We start from the raw sequence: 24015 nt of genomic DNA, 5'->3' as shown, positions 1-24015 counted from the left end.
ATGAGTATGTGCTAGATCTTCAAAACCGTCTTGAGGAGACTATTCACGTAGCACAGCAAGAACTTCAAAAGAAAGCATGTAAATACAAAAAGTTCTTTGATGTGAAGTCCAAGCCAAGAAAAATGAAGGTTGGTGATAAAGTATTAATTCTGTTGCCCACTGATTCAAACAAACTGTTGCTGCAGTGGAAAGGGCCATATGAAATACTGGATACCTTTGGCATTGGCAATTACAGAATACAGGTTGGTAACAAGATTAAAACCTATCATGCCAATCTACTGAAAAGGTACATTGAGAGAGAGGAGGTCAAGGACACAGCTGTATGTGACGTCAGCATAGCTCAACTTGTGCATGTCAGTGCTGGTCTGGTGGATGTCAAGGCTGAAGAGGTGAGTATGTTAGACATAGCTTCACCTTCTTTAGTTTCTAAGGAAACGTATCAGGATGTAGACATTTCTGAAGATTTGACAGAGGAGCAACAAAATGAGGTGAAGGAGCTCATAAGTGAATTCAAAGATGTACTGAGTGATTTACCAGGGAAGGTAGATTGTATGGAATATAAGATCAAGCTGACATGTAATGAGCCTATACGATCCAAGCCCTATCCACTTCCTCATCATATGAGAGATGTTGTAGCCAAGGAGATACAGCTAATGTTAGACATGGGGGTGATAGAACCTTCTCAGTCACCATATGCATCCCCCATTGTACTTGTGAAGAAGCCTGACTCGACTTACAGATTTTGTACCGATTTTCGCAAACTGAATCAGGTGACCGTATTTGATGCCGAACCAATTCCATTAGCTGATTCCATCTTTGCACGGTTACGGAACTGTAAATATCTTACCAAAATTGATGTAAGCAAAGCATATTGGCAGATTCCAATGGAAGAGAGTAGCAAAGAACTGACAGCATTTATAACTCCTGATGGATTATACCAATGGATGGTGATGCCATTTGGAGTAGTTAATGCACCTGCAGTATTTTCCCGACTGATGAGACAAGTATTGCACAACATACCAAATACAGACAACTTCATAGACGACATCATAGAAGGAACTGAGAACTGGTCACACCACATGGTAAGTCTGAGAGCAATATTTACGAGGTTAAGACAATTCCATCTTACAGCTCGACCTTCAAAGGTAAAAGTGGGATATAAACATCTGGACTTTTTAGGGCACAAGGTGGGTAGTGGTCTAATTCGACCAGAAGGTAAGAATGTAGAAAAGATCCTAAATGTGGAGCGACCTCAAACCAAGAAACAAGTGAGAGCGTTGTTGGGACTGACCGGGTACTACCGGAAATTTATCCCAAACTATGCAGCCATAGCAGTTCCGCTAACTGATCTCACAAAGAAAGGAAAGCCAAACAAGGTAATATGGACAGAAAGCCAGGAATTAGCTTTCACTACGTTAAGAACCCATATGTCAAGTTTTCCTATCTTGAAACTACCCGACTTGAAGAAACCATTCTTGGTAAGAACAGACGCTTCTGACGTTGGAATCGGAGCTGTACTGCTACAAGAACAGGAAGGTGAGCGATTTCCAATATTGTTTGTGAGTCGGAAGTTAGTAGATCGTGAGAGAGCGTATTCTACAATAGAAAAGGAGTGTTTGGCTATTGTGTGGGCAATACAGAAGTTAGAAAGATATCTGTATGGGAGAGAATTTATTTTGGAGACTGACCATCAGCCCTTAATATGGATGACCAAGGCAAAAATGACCAATGGACGAGTGATGAGGTGGGCCCTGACTGTGCAACCCTACAGATTTCTAATTCGTGCAATCAAAGGAAGTGAGAATGTTGGGGCTGATCTCTTGAGCCGGTGTTCACCCTAGTCATACTATGTGTATGGCAGTGTGTAAATAATGTACTCTCTGCATATCCAGATTATTTGTCAGCAGTTATTTCTTATGTATTACTGTGCTATTGTACATTTAGACAATTGTGTTTTAGGATATTTATGCATTAAAACAAACTTAAATGTGATCTTGAGTGTAATATATAATTGTACTTGTGTACAATTACTTGAAGAGGGGAGTGATGTCAAGATCACAGATGATTTCGTTTATATAATTAGTTTATGGTACTGTAAATAGATGTAGTATGGTATTGTTAGAGTGTGTTATATATTGTTGGGAGTTGTTGTTAGATTATGTTCGGTAATACTATGGGAACAGGGTTATGTTCAGGGAAGCGTGACCAGGTATGGCCAGAGAGCTGGGGTGTTAATTTGTAAACAATAGAGAGGTGTTGAGTAGCTTGGGTATGGGAGGTCAATATAAATAGTGAGGAAGGGTAGTAATCTGCACAGTCAGCCAGAATCACCACTGTGTTCACCTGTATGGGTTCAACTTTTGTATGGGATTGCATCTCACGCTGGCTGGCGTAAGTTTTTATTATCATTATTACTTTTGTATTTATTGATTGAGTAGATGTAGCAAGAAGTTGTTTTACTGATGTAGTATTTCTAGATATATGTGCATATTGTAACACTATATAGCCACAAAGCCATTCAAAATTTGAATGTTATCGTTCCACAAAAACTGTTCCACTTTCAAATATGTAAATCGGAGTAAAGTACATGCATAAAGTATAAGACATTGACACATGTCTTACTGAGTAACTGTAGTTACTTATATTGTATTGTAGTGTCCCGGAACTGGCCGGTTATCCTTAAAGTAAGGAGAGGGGTATTATCTCTGCCTGTAAGGAGACAGACAAGAGTCTTCCCTGTTGTACAAGGAGCATGTATCTCCTAGTAATGTGAGATGTGGATGGCACAGCCATCAACCATTACACAGGCCCCTTAAACTCCGTGAGGGAAACCATCGCCTGGGTGTGAGGGATACCACACAAATACCATGACGTCACCAAGTGGAACCAAAGTGCACTGACATTCTGATTACATTGTAAAGAGAAAGTGTTCTCTCTGAGTGGCAAATTCCTTTATTGTTATTTAGTTCAATTGTTTAGTTTCTGATTGGGATTATATGTAATCATTATCTATATTAGTGAGGGTATTAGGATTTTAGTGTAGTTAGTAGTAGTAGTAGTGTTATTAGAACTTTAGCAATATAAGTGGTAGACAGAACTGTATATGTAGCTAGGTTAGGTAATTAGATTAGTTAGTTGTATTTGCACCTGTAGAATTAGTTTAGTATAGGTATTGGGGTTACTTATATCTTAAGGGGAGGAATAAAGTTTTGCAAAACAAACTATTCTTCTGTTGTGGTTACTTTGGTATGTGACATGAGGTAGTTGGGTTGGAGTTAACAATGCCCTTATCAGTCAATTATCATTGAAAGAAGCCCCACTAAGGAAAAATTCATAGCAACGTCAACCCAATCTCTACCAATCTGACTTTACACATTACAGAAAGGCCCAAGTGGAAGCAGAGACCATATATTGTCTGCGATGAAAGCTACAAAAATACAGTTAAGAGACCACCAAACATACTGACAGAATGACCATGTCAAATGCATTGAGACTGAGCCATCAGGAGATGACATACAGAGCTCCAGATAATTTTTCAAGCAGTTAGGTATTTACTCCCATGTCTGTCTGTGTGTGAGTAACTGCTTATTTTGAGTAGTAACTTTCATTTTGTATACTCCCAGTGTCCCACTTGTGAAAAGAATTGAGAACTTTTACACAGAGTTTCTCATCCTTATTGGTTACTTAACTCTTCTAAATATGTAAATATAAATGCTTAGACTGAAAGTATTTAGCAGTTGTCATACTGCCAAACATTTGGCAGCCATTTCTTAATACTCAGCATGGAAGTCATGTTACTGTAATCTTGGCCAGTGGCTTCGGTTATGAAAGTATATGTATATATAGGCATTGCTTACCATTAGTTAATGCTTTTGTGGAGTTTGTGCGCCATGACGATTCATACACAAGCCAGTTATTTTGCTTTGTTATGAATATTTCTAATTCAGATTTCAAGAAAAAAATGTTAGTCTGCTGCCTTCTACCTGAGCTTGCAACACTACCATAGAACAAACAAACTAAAGCATGCTACATAAACATGATCTGTTTCAACTTGTTTCATCAGTCAAAGCAGTTTCATTTGTCAACATAATGTGTTGAAACTTACAATTTCTTCACTGTAACGAATGACACGTCCAGGATGTGAAATGTACAAGTTTATGGTGACATGCAGTTAATCATCTGTCAATAGAGACATGCTGTCCAGCAAATGAATTCACTGATATTTAAAGCCTAGATACAACAAACAACATAAACATAAGTGTAACCTAAGACTTTCATTGGTAGGTTCATTTGCCAATATGCTCAGGGCTGTTTGTGAGTGTATAGAAATGTTGGGAGCATGCGAACCTATTAATTACGCATGTGCTATGTGCGCAGCGCAGCTGTTGAAAACCCTTTGTCACCCCAGCAGGGGTGTTTTAGTGAATCATTTGAAGATCCACTACCCTGAACTTTTTATATCGCATTATTTTTCAACTATATATCTTGAATTTGCATTTTGATAAGTTATTACTGTAAATCCATACTGAAAGGTATCAGAATCTGCAATGTTGTGCTTTGCATTGCCTGTAAGCTTTCAAGCAGATCAAATAGGATTTATTTGTCCAGCACAAAAAAAGTTCTGGTGAGTTACTGTATTTTTTAACAACAAATCATTGGTAAAGACCTTGAATATTTAAATGCAGTGGTTAAATATAATGTTGTTGGTAGCATAAGAACATCCAATATGTGTATATTTATGTACATATCTTGATGTAAAGAGAAAGTTAATCAGAATTCATTCATGTATCACATGTCAGAGCCAGGAATTTCAAGGTTCCTACACAAGACTGACATCTGCTCAGATATATACATGGAATTAATTGAGCACCACCAGAATCCAAAGGCAATTTATAAATCTTTGTCCCAAACATGCAATCACATCATGGCAACCTTGAAAGCTCATGCAAACCACAAGGTTTACCCAATATTTCAAAAGCTATTAGCTTAGGTTGCACATTCAGATGCAGCGAAACACATTGGGGTATTAATGATAGTATGTGCACTACAGTTTTGTGAACTAATTTAGATACACCAGTACTAATAATTAAACTGACATGGCAAAATTTAGACTTTCAGAAAATACACAATGGTAAGTAATTGGCATGTACATGAAGCAGGGAAGCATTATCACAACATTGACACCTATGAAATAAAGGATCGTCCAAGCCCTGGAAGACCATGGAAGAAGACCAATGACTGTGATGACCAAATTGTAATTTGTCTGACAAGATGCCTGCAATACCATGCCCCATGCTGAACAACTTTGCCGGCAACACAGAGTGGGAATCTGACTCTCCAGGAGGCTCCATGCTGCCAGTCAGATGTCCCATCCTCACAGATAGGTGCAAGCTGACAAAGACATTCATGATATGGTGCAGGGTCCATTGGTCTGATGAAAGTCACTGTCTCTCACCCATAGCTGCCGACTGTTGTCATGTACGAAGACTCCATGACTGTAGTCATGTAGATGATCCATGCAGCAGGTGAACACTTTGGTGGTGTTTGTACAGTGATAGTTTGGCTGGGTTTCATTAACAGTACCAGCAACACTCAGTGGTCAACTCTATGAATCTGTCAATCACATTGGTGGATATAGTCATGATGACAATATTTTGTGGCTTTGTTGATGTTCACACTTGCTTGGGTCCTCTCAGGTTGCACTTAACCTGATACCAAGGTTTAACATCAGTTTTGTTTTAGTCTGAGTTAAATATGTTATGGTTATAGTTCAATCATGATGAATCTGGTTAACACAGCATATTTAGCATTTGGTGTTTTGGTAGTTATCAAACCAAACAAGCGGATGAGGTTCCATTTATATTCATGTACATAACACCTTTCTCAGTATAGGTATAATATATATATAATTCTACTAGTATAATTTACTTAATCAGACCTTTAGAGGAAGGGCAGTTATCCTTTCATCCATCAGCTATCCATGCTCTATCATGATATATACCCTGGAAACTTTCACTGTAATTGTTCCAGGTTAAGTCAGTCACTGACTCTGTTACATTCACAACAACTGTTCCATGTTAGCCAATCATTGACTTAGTGACACAACACACAAAAACATCAGGTCATCATCATGAAACATGTCTTTGGTGCCAGAGAGTCTGTAAGACGCTACTTCTAGAGAGATGAAGAATATGCTGGATAATAACCACCACAGCCATCCCAAAAAATCCATTTGCAGACAAACTGATGTGCAACATCATTTAAACATTTTTGTATATACTTTAATGCATTTATAAATATTGATAAAATAGATATTATTGTAGATACAATCTTTAGTGAAATTATCACAATGCAATATTGTCTATATACAGATTATTTTCACGTTTGCAATCACAGACTTACTTGACTACATATCAAGGTATCCGATTTACCGGGAGGTATGCTCTACAGCTAAATGTTAATCACAGGATTGTTTGCCCAAGCCATTTACACATCAACATAGGCGGAATAGTGTTCAGTTGATGTTAAACCAAACATGCGTGCAGGAAAGCTTGTATAGCCTAAATATCAATAAACCGCTCGAAGACACACTGGCTCAAAGATGGCATTGACATAATAGAGTTCAAATGCTTCAGTAAAAAGACAAACCTTTTGATTTGATTTACAATTTGTGTTGGAAGACTGTTCAAGAGATGAGAGCCAGCCATCTTAAGTTACCTGTCACCAAACAATGCAGAGTCGTATCTTCTCAGTGTAAAACAACTGATGATCTGTATTACGTACTGTCATATTTGACAGTTTCGCCATGCTACTCATCTCACTAAATTACAAAGCAAATAAATAAAAGTAGTTGATGACAGGAAACAAGGATTCATAACTTTCTGGTAGGAATTGTCGAGGTGTTTCATACACTACGTACCACTCCTTAGATAAAACCAAATGGCATCACATGACCAGTCACAACATGGTATCACAATCATATACAATACTGTCTTTGAGAATGTTCCATTGTAAAGTATCAAGTAGATTGTGACTGAAGAAGAGTGATCTCCTTTGCCATGTTGCTCCGCGCTTTTCCTTCATACAACTGTGTGAACTCTTCTGTAGAGAAGATGTGATCCCTGGCAAGGAAGTTCTGTAGGACCTGCAGCATGAGGGTGAAACTGACAATAGCTTCAGAATGACAAATACTACACATGAAATGCTCTATGATATGTTAAACACATATACATGTATTTATAAGCAAATTGACATTTCTAACTTGTGTACAGAAGTAGTGCAAACCTTTATTTCACTGGTCCTTGAGTTTGTAGCTAGCCCTGCCTAAACAAGGCTCAAGGTATATTGCTATAGGCATATTATTTACTAACTAAAGCATTAGCATGTAAGATAGAAGCTGCCTTCTAATGGACAGACAGAGAAATACAGGCTTTAACAGTTTAGTTTTATTCCAATTTTTTATTTAAGTGTGGATAACTGGTTTACATTTATATTTCTCAATTCCTGCGATTCAGTGATCACTACCATTAATCAGCTGTAACTTGTCCTCCGCATGTTTTAGTAGTTTGGGCTTGTGGACCTGCATTAGTGTATGCTGCTGAATAAAGCAGTGTTAAAGACACTGGTAACAAGGAAGGAGAACGTTCTTCACAACACCATTGATAATATACAACACATTATGTGATCACAGTATTACGGCATTGACATATGTTACATCTGTTGTATAACACATATCAGAATTTCTATACAGTATTTCTATACAGTATTTCTATACAGTTTTTCAAGCCTTGCTTGTTTTGATGTCTTGTTCAAAACTGACATGAATTAAATTAATGCTTGACATGTATCCATTTCCCAACATTTGGGCTGAATTGCAAGTGAGAACCAATGTGATTATTCTACACAACAAATTGATATTATCATTTCATTAATGTAATCAAGTGTAGATTACCTGAGATCTCTTGGAGTTGAAAGTAGCATTGTCCAGATGACCATACTCTCGCTGTATCTGACTGGCGTAGTTGCTGTAACCTGGACAGTCTAGAACTAGTTAACACAATGTTATGGAAACTGTCCCGACAAACAACCTATAAATAACTAAATATATTCACCCTTCACAGCTTGACTACATTATAATTCATGCAAGTGTAGCAGAAAATTAGCCATTTTATGGTTTCTGTTGGTAGTCTATGCTCCTCCATTCCTCTGTTCCACAAGAAACAGGAAATAAATGTCTATCATGTTTATCAACTGTTAATACAAATACCTATTGATAATGTCCACTAACACTGGTATGTTCAAATGGCACTCTTCATTACAGTGATGGCATCAAATTGATTGTATTAGGATTACAAAGAGTACATAACATCAACCTTACACAAGTGGGAGGAAAAAGCTGATGAGTGACAGTGGACTGAAATTACTGACTGGAGATACCAGGATTTAATGAAGGGTGACGCGTGATGATACGCACCTTCAGCTGGTCGACCTAGCACTGCCATGTCAAAATCCAAGAAAAACTTCAGGTCTGTGTTGTCAACGGCAACATGAGTGATGGTTGCATCTATCAGCTGTATCGCTGCATCTTTGAGATATGCATCCTGCAGAATAACAGTAAAATCAAACACCTTTAGAATCTTCATAATATTTGACTGAGGCGAGGTGGTTACTGTAAGGATAATTCCTCTTTATGCATTGTCTTATTGTCCACCAAAAATCAGCTATAATATCATTAAAGGAAAGGAAATTTCACAAGTTTTAGTCTATTAGAAATTTCAAAGTCTTAATCAAAAGTTAAAAGACACACACTTTCATGTTCAATTCCAACGGAAGTACTGCTCTCGAGTCATAAAAAGGAAAAACTTTGAAAAAACTTACTAATTCAGCTTCATGGGCAAAGTCCCTGAACATCTGTATACTGTCTTGTTCATTACTTGAAGACTTTGGATCATGCATGATGCCTGTCTGTGGTTTCGTTGGTGGGCAAGAGTGAAGCAGACAACTTTTTGGCAACTTTTAATCATGCGGTATGAATTAACCACAAGTTTTTTAAGAATGTGTTTGGTGTGTCGCTTAAGACTACCGACAAGTCATCGCATGTAATGGTGAAACGGGAACAAAAAAAAATGAGTTTCTTCATTCTTTAATAATTTTTGCAAACACTTACCAATTCAGCTTCATGGGCAAAGTCCCTGAACATCTGAATACTGTCTTGTTCATTACTTGAAGACTTCGGATCATACACGATGCTGAAAAGGCCATATTGTTTTTACACATGTAAAATATAGTCTTGGTCTTCAAAACTGAAACTGAAGCATCGAGACTCTTAAAGGGGCACTAATGCGGAGCAATTTCCGTGGACTGGTGTAAACTTTTGTTATTGTTTTTCTCCCGTGAGTACCCGGATGATATCCCAGAATTCGTGACTGGTTCGTGACCTCTGCTGCGCAGTCCGTAGGCGCAACTGATAGTTTAATTATAGACAGATCAACTGAAGTGAAGTCATTTTTTACTTCATTACAAATGTATTATGAAAACAAATGAAACACATTGAAGGTTAATCATCTGCCAGTGGTAGAAATGGTAAAAACTATTAGGACGGAAAAATAACGAAGCCAATGTACGTCTCTATATTTTGCCTCTTAACCCTAATCAGTTTTTTGTCATATTTGTATGATTCTGAAAATTAATAAAAGAACACACGATTTGCTTATACTCATAGTAAATTTCTAACATAACAGCAACATTTATACATTGTATAGATTGCCAATGTGGATCCTATTTCACACACATACGCGATCTAGTGTCTGTTTTCTGTCACAGATTCTGCTGAATGCTACAACAAATAAATTAAAACAAAATGCAAATAATGAATGTAAAACAGACTAATTTTATAGCAACAATGTCAGGCTACTACCTTGTTCTGGAGTGTATCCATCAATATCCACGTAAAAGAAATCGTATTCCATTCATCTGCAGGTGGTAAATAATCCTGCTCTGTGTCGCGTGTCTTACAACTGTCTCATTTGCGAAAAAGTAACACATCGTTTCACGTCTTTCGTTGGTGAAAACCAGATAAACCTCTCATTGGTCTCCCAAGATAGCACACCTGGCAACTAATTGTATGATGCCCACTATTCTAAGTAATTTAGTTAACCAATAATGAGCAATCAATCAATCAACGCAAGGGTGGATAATTCTTTGAAGGGAGGATGTTGTTTTTGCACTCACACTTTACGACAGGGTGTTGTCATCTACACACACTGCCTTTTGACAAATCCGCTAGAAGATAAAAGTAATTAATCAATCAGTGTGTTATCGGTTAATCCTTTGATCGATGTTTGCTTCTGTAACTCAGCTGATAAAACCTCTTGCATCACTTACATGCACATATTACATAACATACAATACATTTGCCATTACAGACCTTAATTTATAATGTTGAGTATTTACTCCAGACATCATCAAGCGCGAGTTACAGCAAGGAAGATGTAATCTCTGTGTCGCATGCAGCCTGAAAACACTTATGGGCCGAGTAGTATAGGGAATGGGGGTTTTAAAACACTTTCAAGAAAAGTCTCTACAACTTCTTATTTAGTAAATAAGGCGTTGGTTGGGCCCTTAGCTCTTGCTACTATTACCCCTACTACACCGCTATGTCACATTTATATCGATGAAACAGTTTAACGTGAACCGCCTACGATCTCCTTGGTGTTCATAATAAAGGCTTGCTGGGCTTTTTGTATCCCCTGTGCTATGTACTTTTTTTTCTCGTCCTCGCTGATAGCAGACTTACGAGACTTGGATCGAATATCTTGTTTCATTCCGTTATATTTTTTGAGTTCAGAGAGGATTGAACGAAACTCCTCTTCTGAGATCTTACTGTCAGAGAGTGCTGTGGAAATACGCTCACTCACTGTGTTGAGCTTTGCTTCGGCCAGAACCCTGATCTCGTCGTGTTTCAATGCCTTACGATGCAGTCTGCGTGATACTAACTTAAGCGCCAACCCTAACACCCCTGCCACCCCAGCTGTTATTTCAAAACCTAGCACTATAGGTGCGGCCACGATGGTAGCTAACAATCCAATGCCTGCCGCCCCTAGTCCCATGCTGGTTGCCATAAGGGTAGTGTCAGCCCCGTCCACGATATTGAAAGCTCTATTGTACTTCTTACATAGTGCTTTCCGCGTGTCACGGTCTTGTTCTAGTTGACGTTTCACATCACATAACTGCCTCAAGCGGAACCCATCTACGGTTTCCAGCGTCTTCGCTACTTCCTCTACGACTGGGTACAGGCCCATCCTATAATATATATTTTGAAAGAGATTTTAATTGGGTTTCAGTTAATATTCTATTAATGAATTTGAAGTCTACAAGTTCTAGACTATTAGTCAGGGTAATAGGTGAGAGGCTAATAGACTTTCCTGTTGTAACAAAAAAACCCCTGAGGCTTATTAAGCGGTTTATAGGACCCGTGGTATCCTGTTGTATAACAATATGACAATATTCGTATATGTGTTGTTGGTCATACCAGTGTATTGACACCCCGGGTAAAATTTGGTGTACTCTTGAGATGTTTTCATTTTCTACAGGCGAAAAGAAGACTTCTATGATGAGTGTGAAAGGGGGGGATATATCAAGATTTTTGATATAAGGACTATTGCTAAATATTAATTTATTTTCCCCTACAGACCTTAACTTATTTTTTTCCCAGATAACTCTTATGGGGTCTAATTCTACCTCCGGAATAAAATCCCCGACCCAGATGCCGTTGTTCCTAATCTTAGTGACAGACCCATTTTCGTCCATTGTCATATAAGGTGAGGTGGGTGTTAAGTTGAGCAGCCATTTGGGCTCTTTAAAATCTGATAACAACACCCGTCTGTACACGTTGTCTTTAAATTGCAGGATATATAAGGCGTCTTCCTCACCAGGCTGATCGAATCCCTCCGTGTCTCCTAGGTCGTTAAGCGTAGTGTTGGGTCGATGACTGGTCATTATTATACTATTATGATATAATTTCCAACTGTTTTTTTGATAATAGTTCAGGGGTGAACTTCATACCCATGAAGTGTATGTTGGCAGGCAGGAAGATATTGGTTAGTGATATCTTGTTTTCCACGATCACATTGACCCCCTGCAGACTGGTGGTAAACTGGAATCAAAACCCAATGCAGTTTTGGCAGAACCAACTCAACTTTGCTGTGTGGTGTGCGACGACAGGGTCGGGTGTGACACCAGACTACGGTACAGACGAACTGAGTAAGGCGGTTATTTTGTTTCATATTTATTATCAAACGAGACGAATATTGAAGGAAATAAGTGCTCCTCTTCCCCAAGATAAAGCGTGGAGTATGACGAATAACCCCTATGATAAACGCGCTTATGAACGTATTTGTGGGGAGTTTGAGATTCCAACGAATAAAGACTTTCGCCTTCCTGGTGTGAACCATGGTCTCGGTATAGTTCTCGTGTACTTCTACAGGTCCGGAACATATCAGGCCGGTTCTAAAGATGGTTCATACAACCCACACCGTCATACATTTACAGGCCCCACAACGAATGAACAGATCCATGTCAGCTGTATAAAGCAAACCAATCCTGATGCAGCCACAGCCTGGACTAAAATGATCTCAAAAACATCGAAAGAATTCACTCGTGCTGGTACAATACGCTTGAACGACTCGATTCGAACGTACGTGTGGGCGCTGTTGGGTGCGCAGTCTATGACGCGTTCCAACATACTCGGTAAGGGAACTGCTTACGACGCTCAGAAACAGTTCGTTTCTAACGTTGAGGATGCTATCAATTCTCCAGTTGATCTCCCGCGGGCCATCGACCGTTACCAAAACGTGTTAGAATACGCCAGATCGAAAGTCAATTACGTGTTCGGCGTGGGGTTGTACATGGCTCCGAGTGATATGCAACTGAGAGTAAAAAAAGTGGTGGGTTATAACAACAAAATAGTCATAGCCACGAAGGATCAAAAGTTGGGTATCAACCCCGATATTAACACCACCTATATCCCACACATCCCACCACGTGAAACGGGTATAGTGGCGCCACCTCCGGAGCCTAAAGTTCAACCACAGGAGGTGGCCCCCCATATTCAGACCTCCTATCAGCAGCATATTGATAGTAAAACTGCCCTGGTGGTTGGTGGGGTAGCTTTGGGACTTATTTGGTTAAAGATTTTTTAGCCGCTACGTACACCAGACCCGCCACGGCGACGATGGCTGCCCACAGGTTTTGACTGAGCCACATGGCAGTTTTAGACAGAGCGCTCAACAACCACGAGACGATGCTACCCAGGATGCCGGGAAGGGCTTCAGCGGCTTTACCAGCCAGTTTAGCTAAGCCTTCCCCGAGTTTTTTTATCCAGTCTTTAACACCTCCACCGCCACTTGGAGTTCCCCCGCCGGCAGGTGTGGGGGGTGTGGGGGGAACCCCCACCAGTGACACCACCAGGGTTGATATGATGAAACCAAATGCAGTCAGAATGCTGGCGATGGTGATCCCTTGCTCCCGGAACAATATCCGAATCCTGTCTGCTAACCTGGTGTCTCGGTAGAGGACTTGATTGATGGTTTCCCGCACACGGTTGACCTGGGATCGAAGCTTTTCTTTGTAGCCGGACGCTGTCTCCAACCAGGTCTGCCTTTCATCTTCCAAATTACGTATTCGTTCCTCGATGGTGGCTTTCATAGACTCGTCCTCAGTTTCACCGAGTTTTTTCTTTTCACGGGCGATGTGGTCGTCTATCTCACTCATTTTGGCCGTGCTTTTCCAGAGCTGACCACGAATGGTTTGCATCAACAGGTCCAACCCCTTCAGTTCCCGAAAGGTAATTTCGAGGCCTGGGAAGGGCTTGTTCTCGTAGTCGGCCAACACCTTTTCAATATTATAAGTCATGTTTTGAACCGATGTGGCGTCCCTAATGCCTTCCAGATCTTGATTGACCTTCGGGGGAATCTTCTTAGGTCGCGCGCCACCGTAATTTGTGAAACCTAGTTCATCTTGGACAAAGTTAATCTTATATTTACCGACCAATGTTGATAAAGCAAGCGGTTCTCTCGTGTATTGATTAAAGAGATCGATCCTCGGGTAATCCTTCAAACGCAGCTTGCCCTGGTCATCAACGGTAAACTTGTTATAGTCTCGCCCCAACGGCTCTACGTAATTTTTATCATTTTTTAAATAATCATAAAATCCATCGACGGCGTCATTCAAGAGTGTGGTCCTTGGTGAGAGCTCGACAGCCGGATTACTGAATGAGGTCTCCTGGTCATCATTGAATGCCTGGGCACTATCGTCCCACATCTCCCTCATAGGTATGTCTTCATCCATTATTTAGTATTAAAAATATATTTCGTTTATATATAATAATGTACGGCAGAAAATTAGATCCTTTCAGAAGATTGAGAGAGCCATTAGGAGCCAGAGCCGTGCGTCAGTCGGTGACCATCACCAACAATCCCAGCAAGATAGACCAGAATCAAACTCTGCTGGTTAGATTTCCAAACCTTGGTGAGAATGACCTCATTGTACCAGGCACTGTTCGACTGGCGTTCAATATCACGTTGACCTCCGACAACGACAAACGCGAGCTAGTGCGGAACGTGGGTCGAGCCATCATCAAGAAAACGACCGTCAAGATCAGCGGTAACGAGGTGCTGAGCATCGACGACAGCGACGTGTTTCACTGCTACAGGGATCTCTGGAAAAGCGAGGGAGAACGAGTCAATGATGTGTACCAGGGCATCAGCAAATCAACCCGGGCGCGCATAGGGTATGTCTTCACGCAAGACCAGCAAGACAAGCTATTGGACGGTGAAAAGGCCATCGCTCGAGCATACGGGAATCGATTCTGCGTGCCGCTCGACTTCGAGTTGCTCACGGGACACGCGCCGTTTTACCAGGCCGCGCTGGGTGATAGGCTCGAATACGAGCTCACGTTTAATGACTATAGCAAAGTAGTGCGTACGCCGAACGGTGATGAGGCCAGTTATGCCATAGACAACATCTCTCTGGAGTTCAACATGGTTACTAGCCCGGAGCTGGCCAGGCAGGTTCGAAGTCAGTACTCTGGGAAGATGGCTATCCTGTACGATCGCGTACTGAGGCATAGATCAGTTGTGCGAGATAAGAGCGACACTGTGTGGAATATCAACCTGAACGTGCCGGCGCGATCGATGAAAGGTATCCTGGTCGTCCCCGTGGAGTATTACGATCCATTCCGGAGGGACAGCGAGAAGTTTTTCAACCCCGAGATTGAAAAGGTGGAAGTGACCATCGAGGGCGTGCCCAACCAGCTGTTCAGTCATGGTATGAGACCACACCAGCAGTGGGATGAGATAAAAAAGCTACCAGTGGGGGATTACATAACAAAGGACCTGGACCTCGGCTCCGTGCAGATCGGTGAATACCTGACCACTAAGTACGCCTTATGGTTGGACATGCGATCCACGGATGATGATAAACTGCACGGTAGCGGACGCCGTATAGATAACGGCAGCGAAGGGATAACCATCCAGATTACTAAGAAGGCTCAACCCGCTGGTAAGTTGAAATTATATCTGTACGTTATTATGGATGCGCAACTTAATATAGACAATGGGAGATTCGTGCAAGCCATCTACTGATGGGGGGTACCCCCCACACCCCCCAACAATAAACTGCCCCACCTCCCCACTGACCCACACTGCGCTATAGTGTGCGGGCAGACTGGCTGTGGGAAGACCGTTTTCGTGTTGGATATGTTGGAGGGTTACTACAAGGATGTGTTCGATAACATCGTTATCATGTGCCCTACTCTGAGCATGAATAAAACGTACGCGCGACCTTGGGTGATGACGGACCCGGACGTACACAAAATCGACCCTGGAACACGCCTGCAGGACTGGTTGTAAGCTCTTCACGAGAAATTTAAAGGGGAACCGACGCTGTTCATACTGGACGACTGCAGCGCTAATCGCGAGATAACAAAAAAGAGAGACATGCTATCGTACCTGGCCTTCTCCGGCCGGCATGCAAATCACAGCGTCTGGGTGCTAACGCAGAAGTTCAACTCGGTGTTGAAAGACCTCAGGGAGCAGACGCGATGGGTGGCCTTATTTCACTGCAAGGACAGGGATTCGTTCGAGGAGTGTTTGAGAGAGAACGATGTGATGAGCAAATTAGAACGGGAACGGGTGAAGAAACAGCTCGCTGAAACTAAACACGCTAAGCTCGTGCTCAAGACCGACCAACCAGTAGCATATATAGTATGCTAAAGCTAAGCAAAGCTAAGCAAAGCTAAGCAAAGCTAAGCAAAGCTAAGCATATAGCTATGATATTTGAAGTATTTGTCGTGTGCAACTTAACCTTCATTTCTCTGTGTTTTGTCTGCATCGGGTATTATATAGTTAAAACTAAATCTTACTTGTTATATTATAAGATGGAGTGTGAGGAATTGCTCGAACAATTGTCTGGGGGTGTGGGGGGTACCCTCACTGTGGGGGATTCCCCCAAGCGAGAGAAACTGGTGGCGTTGGCTGTTGGCGGCAAAGCCAAACATTACTTTGGAGACTACTCTCCGGATAAAATTCACAAAATGTCAGTCGAAGAAATCGATAAGCTGTACGCTAGATACGAGTCCCGGCTCGGAGCAGAAATGACAAAGACAATAGGATCGGCTATGACCCAGATATACACCGGTATTGTGTCATACTTCCTTCCCATTCCACCAGAGCGCCGACTTTACCTGTGGGAGGACCTAGATAAAGACCCTTTTATCGAACACGCCGTGAGCTCTATCAGCTGCGAGCTGTACCACAAATATGGTATGTTGTTGGCTCCAGTGACGGCGGCGATTATCACAGCAAAGCATTGTCAATTTGAGAGAAAGAATAATAATAATAGTATAGATGGATGCTGCACAGGAAACCCCAGTGGGGGTACCCCCCACACCCCCAACAGTGGGTCCCGAGGTGACCGTGGAGACCCCACCCCCAACAGTGACCCCTTCAGTGGGGGTACCCCCCACAGTAACCAGACAGAAGAATCCTAAGAGAGTAGCTGCCGGTAAAAAACGGTGGTGTAACCAACATAAAGTAACCAACCCAACCCGACTGTTGTTGGCTGTAGGCGTAACTGCTGCCTTGGCTATCTCGTGGTTATATAGTGGGGGAACTGAGGGAAACTCTGGGGGTGTGGGGGGTACCCCCACGCCGCCGGCAGGCCCCACTGTTGACCCGCATATCATGTTATAATTTAAATATTTTTATATCATATACATAATGTCTGAGGGGAAAACGTTCGTCAACGATGCATACCACGCCACAGTGGTCGCCAGTCTAGCCGTAGGGTACGCTCGGTTGACTAAAATGGTGCTTAAACAACCAACTATCAAGCTAGATTTCAACCTGCAGGATATGGGTATGCTCATAATGAACCTTGGTATGGCGATGGCCACAAAAGACATCCTAGTAAAACAAGGAATAATACCTGATAATATACATATGGAAATTAATTAAGCAACACCAAATTCAAAGACACATAAAAACTTAACAAAGTTTAACGAAGTAATTTTGATGATTGATTATTCAATTTTGATGTATTGACATACAGCATGAGCTTTTCATGGGTTGATATGACGCGCGTGAAGCTTGCACAGCGCACGTGCATTGCTTTAACCTCAACTTTCGAAAAATGCACTTTTTCCCTGGGGTGTTTACAAGCGCAGGTTGTCGATTGCATTCGGTTTTTCATTCATTTCAATGTCATGGCACGTAGGAAATTATCAGAGGCCACTCGTTGGCAAATAATCGGCATGAGGAATGCTGGTATGTCTCTAAGACAAATCGGGACTCAAATCGGACGACATCATTCCATAATTTCAAAACTTTTGAAAAAATACCGGGCCACTAATGAAGTTAAAGACCTGCCTAGACCAGGAAGACCCAGGAAGACCACAGTCCGGGAGGACAGAGCTTTACTGAGACTTGTACGGCGCAGGTCCTTCGACTCGAGCTCTCGGTTGAGACAGGAGTGGCTTCCAGGGAGACCCATCTCGAACAGGACTGTTCGGAATCGTCTGAAAGCTGCAGGATACCGGGCAAGGAGGCCAATCAAGCGACCCAGACTGTCTCCAGCCCATAAGGCAGCCCGACTGGCCTGGTGTAATGACCGTTTGCACTGGAACATTGCCTCTTGGAGGAAGGTCCATTTCTCAGATGAGAGCCGGTTCTTGCTGCACATGGTGGACGGTCGTACTCGGGTCTGGAGGCAGAGGAACACAGCAATGGCTCCACGGAACATCCAGGAGACTGTGGCCTTTGGGGGAGGTTCCGTTATGGTATGGGGGTGCATTTCCATGAACTGCAAGTTGGATATCATTACCATCCGTGGCAACCTTAACGGTGTTCGTTACCAACAGGAGGTTCTTGACAGGGCTGTGGTACCTCATTTTGAGAACCATCCTCTGGCAACGAGACCCATATTTATGGACGACAATGCTAGACCTCACAGGGCGCATGCTGTAAATGATTTTTTGCGGCAAAATGCAATTGACAGAATTCCATGGCCTGCCATGAGCCCTGACCTCAACCCCATTGAACATTTGTGGGACTTTATTGGCCGTCGTGTGAGGCAGAGAGACCCACCAGTCCATAATCTCAACGAATTGACGGCTGCCCTGCATGAGGAGTGGAACAGGATCCCCCAGAATCAGATCCGGAGACTCATCCAAGGAATGAGGAGGCGTCTGGAATCGGTGGTGCGTGCGCAGGGAGGACACACTAGATATTGATGAAAGTCGGTGTGCAGACTCTCAGATGACTGTTCTTTCTTTCCATGTGACATTTGTGTTAATACACCTGACAACAACGTCTGTGGATGAATAGTAAATTGTGTCCATTTTTTCATGAATTTAAGACAGTTTTAAGAATTTGGATTTCGTTGCAATAAAGCAAAGTCTTGATACTTTTTCCCTTTAAGTTGTTTGTCAGAGATCGTCTGTTGAATAAAAAAGTGTCAAACTATATCAACCCGGCATATTTTGATTGTCAGAACACTTCAAAGTTGCTCCAATAGAAAAAATTGGGGTGTTGCTTGATTAATTTCCAGGTGTATATAATGAAATAAATATAGGGATGGCCACGATAGCTATGATGGTCGGTGGGGCGGTAGTGAATGCCCTGGCATTTTCCGGGAGTAATTTCCTCTTCTCGAAACTACGAGATGATCACGCGGCTGAAATACAGGAAGAAAGGAAGCGGCACGATCTCACTACTGAGAAATTACAAAGGGCACAGGCTGAGTACGCTAAAAAACGCCTCCAGAGGATCGATTTTATTAACGAACAACTCACGCGTGAAAACCATGCCGTTCAAACATTCAACGATGTCGATGAAGCAATGAAAGAATACTACCTACTAACTGGTAAACGATTGGAACCGCTCAATAAACCCACACTCGCTCAGTACTACACACCATCCAAGGGACAAATGAATCGTGAACTGGTCTTCATAGTGTTGGGTATAGCAGCTACTGCGTTGGTTGCGAAGCAATTAAATTAAAATACCTATATAAGTAAACATGAGACCCGCTCCATACCGATGCGAATACATACTTATGGGGAAGACCGATGCCTGTGGTAGGAAATGCAGGAATCAGGGGTTCTGTTGTTTCCATATGGGAAGTCCTAACTACACGTGTTCTGTGTGTGGTATCGGGGTTAAAGGACACTACTGTCTATGTAAAGCTTACGGAGCGAACGTAGTCAGACATCAACTCATCTACTAGAATAAAAAGGGCTACATAAAAGAACGTAGGCGGCTGCTCAAGACAGTGCGAGTACTGGATTGAACTTTACTGTGAACCAATTAGACAATAGTTCTCTTAGGTGTAAACACTATGACTACTGTACGTGAACTTAAGCATATCGCAAGACAGAGAGGTGTGATCGGGTGTTCTCGAATGCGGAAGCCAGCATTGTTGAGATTACTAGGTTTAGAAGCCCCTCCTATGGTAAAACAATTAAAAGCTCAAGCAAAACAGCTTGGATACACGGGTTATTCAAACATGGGGAGAACCTGGTTAGTCGGATTGTTATCACATGATACCTCGCTGATAGAAGACTTCCGAGAATTGTGGCAAATATTGGGCGAAAATCCTCACCAAGTTTTGATTGGCAGCTCTCTTAAAGAAGTAATGAACACACTTAGAAGTGATAGACATGCCAAATAAAATATTTTACAAGTATACAGGATTGAAACATAATTTTTATCTGTGAACCAATTAGACATTGGTTCTCTTAGGTGTAAACACTATGACTACTGTGCGCGAGCTGAAGCGGGTCGCGAGAGATCGTGGTGTGATCGGGTATTCTCGAATGCGGAAGCCAGCATTGTTGAGATTACTGCGTTTAGAAGCCCCTCCTACGGTAAAACAATTAAAAGCTCAAGCAAAACAGCTTGGACACACGGGTTATTCAAAACTGAGGAGAGCCGGGTTAGTCGCATTGTTATCACATGCCCCCGTAGCGCGCCCTACAGTAAAACAACTTAAAGCCGAGGCACACGATTTGGGTTTAGGTGGGTATTCCCGTATGAGAAAACCACAGCTTGTAGAATTATTACGACAGAATAGAGCTATTGACCTACAGTTCGTGCGCACTGAGCACGCTGTAGGCAACTATTTGAGAGGTTGGCGCATGCGCGTTGATAGAAACATAGACATTACAGATATCAAGCCTCTGATAGCTGATAAGGTCAACCAGGAACTAAATAACCTAGGAAGTATCAAGTTTCAGATCACAGTGAAAATGTCGCTCGATAAGCAGGACACTGAACATGTTCAGCCTTACTTCCGAGGTAAACAAGAGGTCGTCACACATGCAGAGACCATTGACGCATCAATCGATACCAGTTTTCAGCAGATACGAGAATACCTAGAACGCTACACACACTTGGGGTCCGGGTGGGCTGTAGATAAAATCGATAATGTCTATCTAGACATAGCTAACTACGTGCCGTTCAGAGGCGGGTCATACCTAGCCTTGCCTCCCTACTATAGGAACAAACATGCCATAGTAAACGTTAAGAATAGAGGAAACGATTGCCTGAGGTTAGCTATCAGGTCAGCCTTATTTCCAGCTGACACTAATCCGAACAGGCCTTCTAATTATCCCCAAGACGATGGGCTCAACTGGGATGGTATAGATGAACCCACCCCCATATCCCAGATCACTAAAGTAGAAAAACAGAATAATCTGGCTATAAATGTCTTTGGACACGAAGGTAACACAACAATAGTACACAGGGTCAGCCCGGTGAAGGATCGCCAAGTTATCAATATATTCATGATCCAGCGAGGTGACAAGTATCACTACACATGGATAAAACACTTTAGCAGGCTGTTGTATGACCAATCGGCACACAGAGAAAAGACCCACTTCTGTGAACGATGCCTACATGGCTTCACACGAGCTGATTTATTAGAATCCCACCGGGATGATTGCCAAGGTGTGGGGCAGACGGCTATACGAGTCGACATGCCTAAGGAAGGTGACAAAATCCTACAATTCAGTAACCACAAGAACCAAATGTCTGTGCCTTATATCATATACGCCGACTTCGAAGCCTTAGTGGCTGCCGCCGGCGAGGCTCCCAGTGGTGCCTTCACCCACAAGACACAAGAGCATAAAGCCTGTTCGTTTGGATACATTGTCGTCCGTTGTGACGGGGAAACGAAAGCTCCGGTAGTGTATAGGGGCCCTGACGCGGCTGAAAGGTTTCTAAAGTGTTTGCAGGAGGAAGAAAAAATTATTAGGAATGCATTGTATAGAATCGCTCCCATGCGTCTGACCCAAGACGACAAGCTAGCTCATGCTAGTAGCACTAACAGTCACGTGTGTGACTCACCACTTAACGGTGATTCGGTGAGAGATCACTGCCACATAACTGGTAAGTATAGAGGCGCCGCTCACAGCGCGTGCAACCTAAAGCTTAAAATCAACCCTAAGACAATAAACATTCCCGTTGTCTTTCACAACTTGAGAGGGTACGACTCACACTTGATCATGCAGGCCATCGCGAAAATCGATGGTAATATAACGTGCATCCCCAACAACATGGAGAGATACATCTCCTTCAGCTTAAAAGGACTTAGGTTCATTGACTCGGTTCAGTTCCTCCTGTCGTCACTCGACAGTCTGGTCAAGGCCAACAATACCTTCCCTATCACCGATCGATACACAGACGCCGAGACTAGACCCCTGCTTATGAGGAAGGGTGTGTACCCCTATGAGTACATGGATAGTTGGGCCAAGTTCACCGAGACCAGACTACCCCCTATTGACTGCTTTTATAGCAAGCTGAATGAGGCGTCCGTCTCACGAGATGATTACTCGCACGCGATTAACGTATGGAATAAACTGGGTTGTAAGAACCTGGGAGATTATCACGACCTGTACTTGAGGACAGATGTACTGCTGTTAGCCGACGTGTTTGAGACGTTTAGGCGGACGTGTTTCAAGCAGTATAAACTCGACCCCGCATGGTATTACACCAGCCCAGGTCTGTCGTGGGACGCCTTGCTTAAAAAGACCGGAGTTAATTTGGAATTGCTCACAGATTACGACATGCACCTATTCATTGAGAAAGGCTTGCGAGGTGGCATTTCCATGGCATCCAAACGATACGCTAAAGCAAATAATCAATACGTGAAAGGTTACGACCCTAACAAGCCAACAAATCACATTCTATACCTCGACGCAAACAACCTGTACGGCTGGGCCATGAGCCAGTATCTACCTACAGGGGGATTCGAATGGGTACCCCACGTTGATGTTATGGGGGTCGCACCAGATTCGAACAAAGGGTATATCCTCGAAGTTGACTTAGAGTATATCAAGGAATTACACACATCGCACAACAGCTACCCCCTTGCACCCGAACGTATGAGGGTTAACACAGACTGGATGTCTGAGTACCAACATAACTTGTTAGGTGGGCGTGTGACAGACGTTGAAAAACTCGTGCCTAACTTAATGAATAAGACCAAGTACATCGTTCACTATCGTAACCTGCAGCTGTACCTGTCGTTGGGTATGAGGCTGACCAAAATACACAGGGTGCTCATGTTCGACCAGAGCCCATGGATGGAGCCCTACATCAGAATGAACACAGACCTACGAAAAAAAGCCACCAGTGATTTTGAGAAAACTCTCTACAAGCTCATGAATAACTCGGTGTTTGGTAAGACTATGGAAAACCTGAGGAAACGCGTGACCGTGAAGCTGGTTCGGTCGAGTGAGGAAGACAAGCTCAGGAAATTGATAGCCAGTCCGGCATTCAACCGTAGTAAGATATTCACAGACAACCTGGTTGCCCTACACATGAAGAAAAGCCACATAAAATTCAACCGGCCTGTTTACGTGGGGATGAGCATCCTCGATTTATCCAAACACCTGATGTACGACTTTTACTACAACGAGCTCAAGAAACAGTACGGCGACAGGTGTGAAGTGCTGTACACTGACACGGATTCCCTGCTGATGGAGATTCGAACCGAGGACGTGTACGAGGACATGAAAAAACACCTCGATTTATACGACACCAGCGACTACCCTAAGACCCATGCCCTACACAGTACGGTAAATAAAAAGGTCCTAGGTAAGATGAAGGACGAGTGTGCTGGCATGCCCATAGCCGAGTACATAGGTTTGAGACCTAAGATGTACTCCATACTGAAAGCCGACAATAGTGAGATCCGGAAGGCTAAGGGGGTTAAGAAGTATGTGGTGAAACAACACATCAAACACGCCAGATTCAAGGAAGCCCTGTTCAAGACCCGTAATTTTTGGCATAAAATGAACACACTTAGAAGTGATGGACATAAGATATACGGACTGACTATAAACAAGACGTCCCTGTCGCCTATGGACACGAAACATTGGATAGCTATTGATGGGATAAACACATACGCGTATGGACATGAAAAAATTTGAGGCTATTTACTACAGCCCGCGTGGGT

The 24015-nt window shown here is 42.5% G+C and overlaps 1 protein-coding gene across 3 annotated transcripts in view; it reads right to left on the bottom strand.

Moving 5' to 3' along the window:
- Positions 1-6267: 6267 nt before the first annotated feature.
- LOC137290526 (uncharacterized) overlaps positions 6268-24015 on the bottom strand; it is a 20008-nt gene continuing 2260 nt past the window's right edge. The window contains exons 2-6 of one of the 3 annotated variants that reach the window (XM_067821541.1): positions 9167-9248; positions 8878-8964; positions 8474-8600; positions 7952-8031; positions 6268-7144 (exon numbers count right to left, since the gene is read on the bottom strand). In XM_067821541.1, the coding sequence (XP_067677642.1) occupies positions 7019-7144; positions 7952-8031; positions 8474-8600; positions 8878-8964; positions 9167-9248 (502 nt within the window). In that variant the 3' untranslated portion in view covers positions 6268-7018. Of the gene's footprint in view, positions 7145-7951; positions 8032-8473; positions 8601-8877; positions 9013-9166; positions 9249-24015 lie in introns of all 3 variants that reach the window. The other 2 variants (XM_067821540.1, XM_067821542.1) reach the window with 2 other exon arrangements.

This window comes from Haliotis asinina, chromosome 7 (genome assembly GCF_037392515.1).
Source record: "Haliotis asinina isolate JCU_RB_2024 chromosome 7, JCU_Hal_asi_v2, whole genome shotgun sequence".
Lineage (NCBI taxonomy): Eukaryota > Metazoa > Mollusca > Gastropoda > Lepetellida > Haliotidae > Haliotis > Haliotis asinina.
This window is presented reverse-complemented; position numbering and strand designations above follow the sequence as displayed.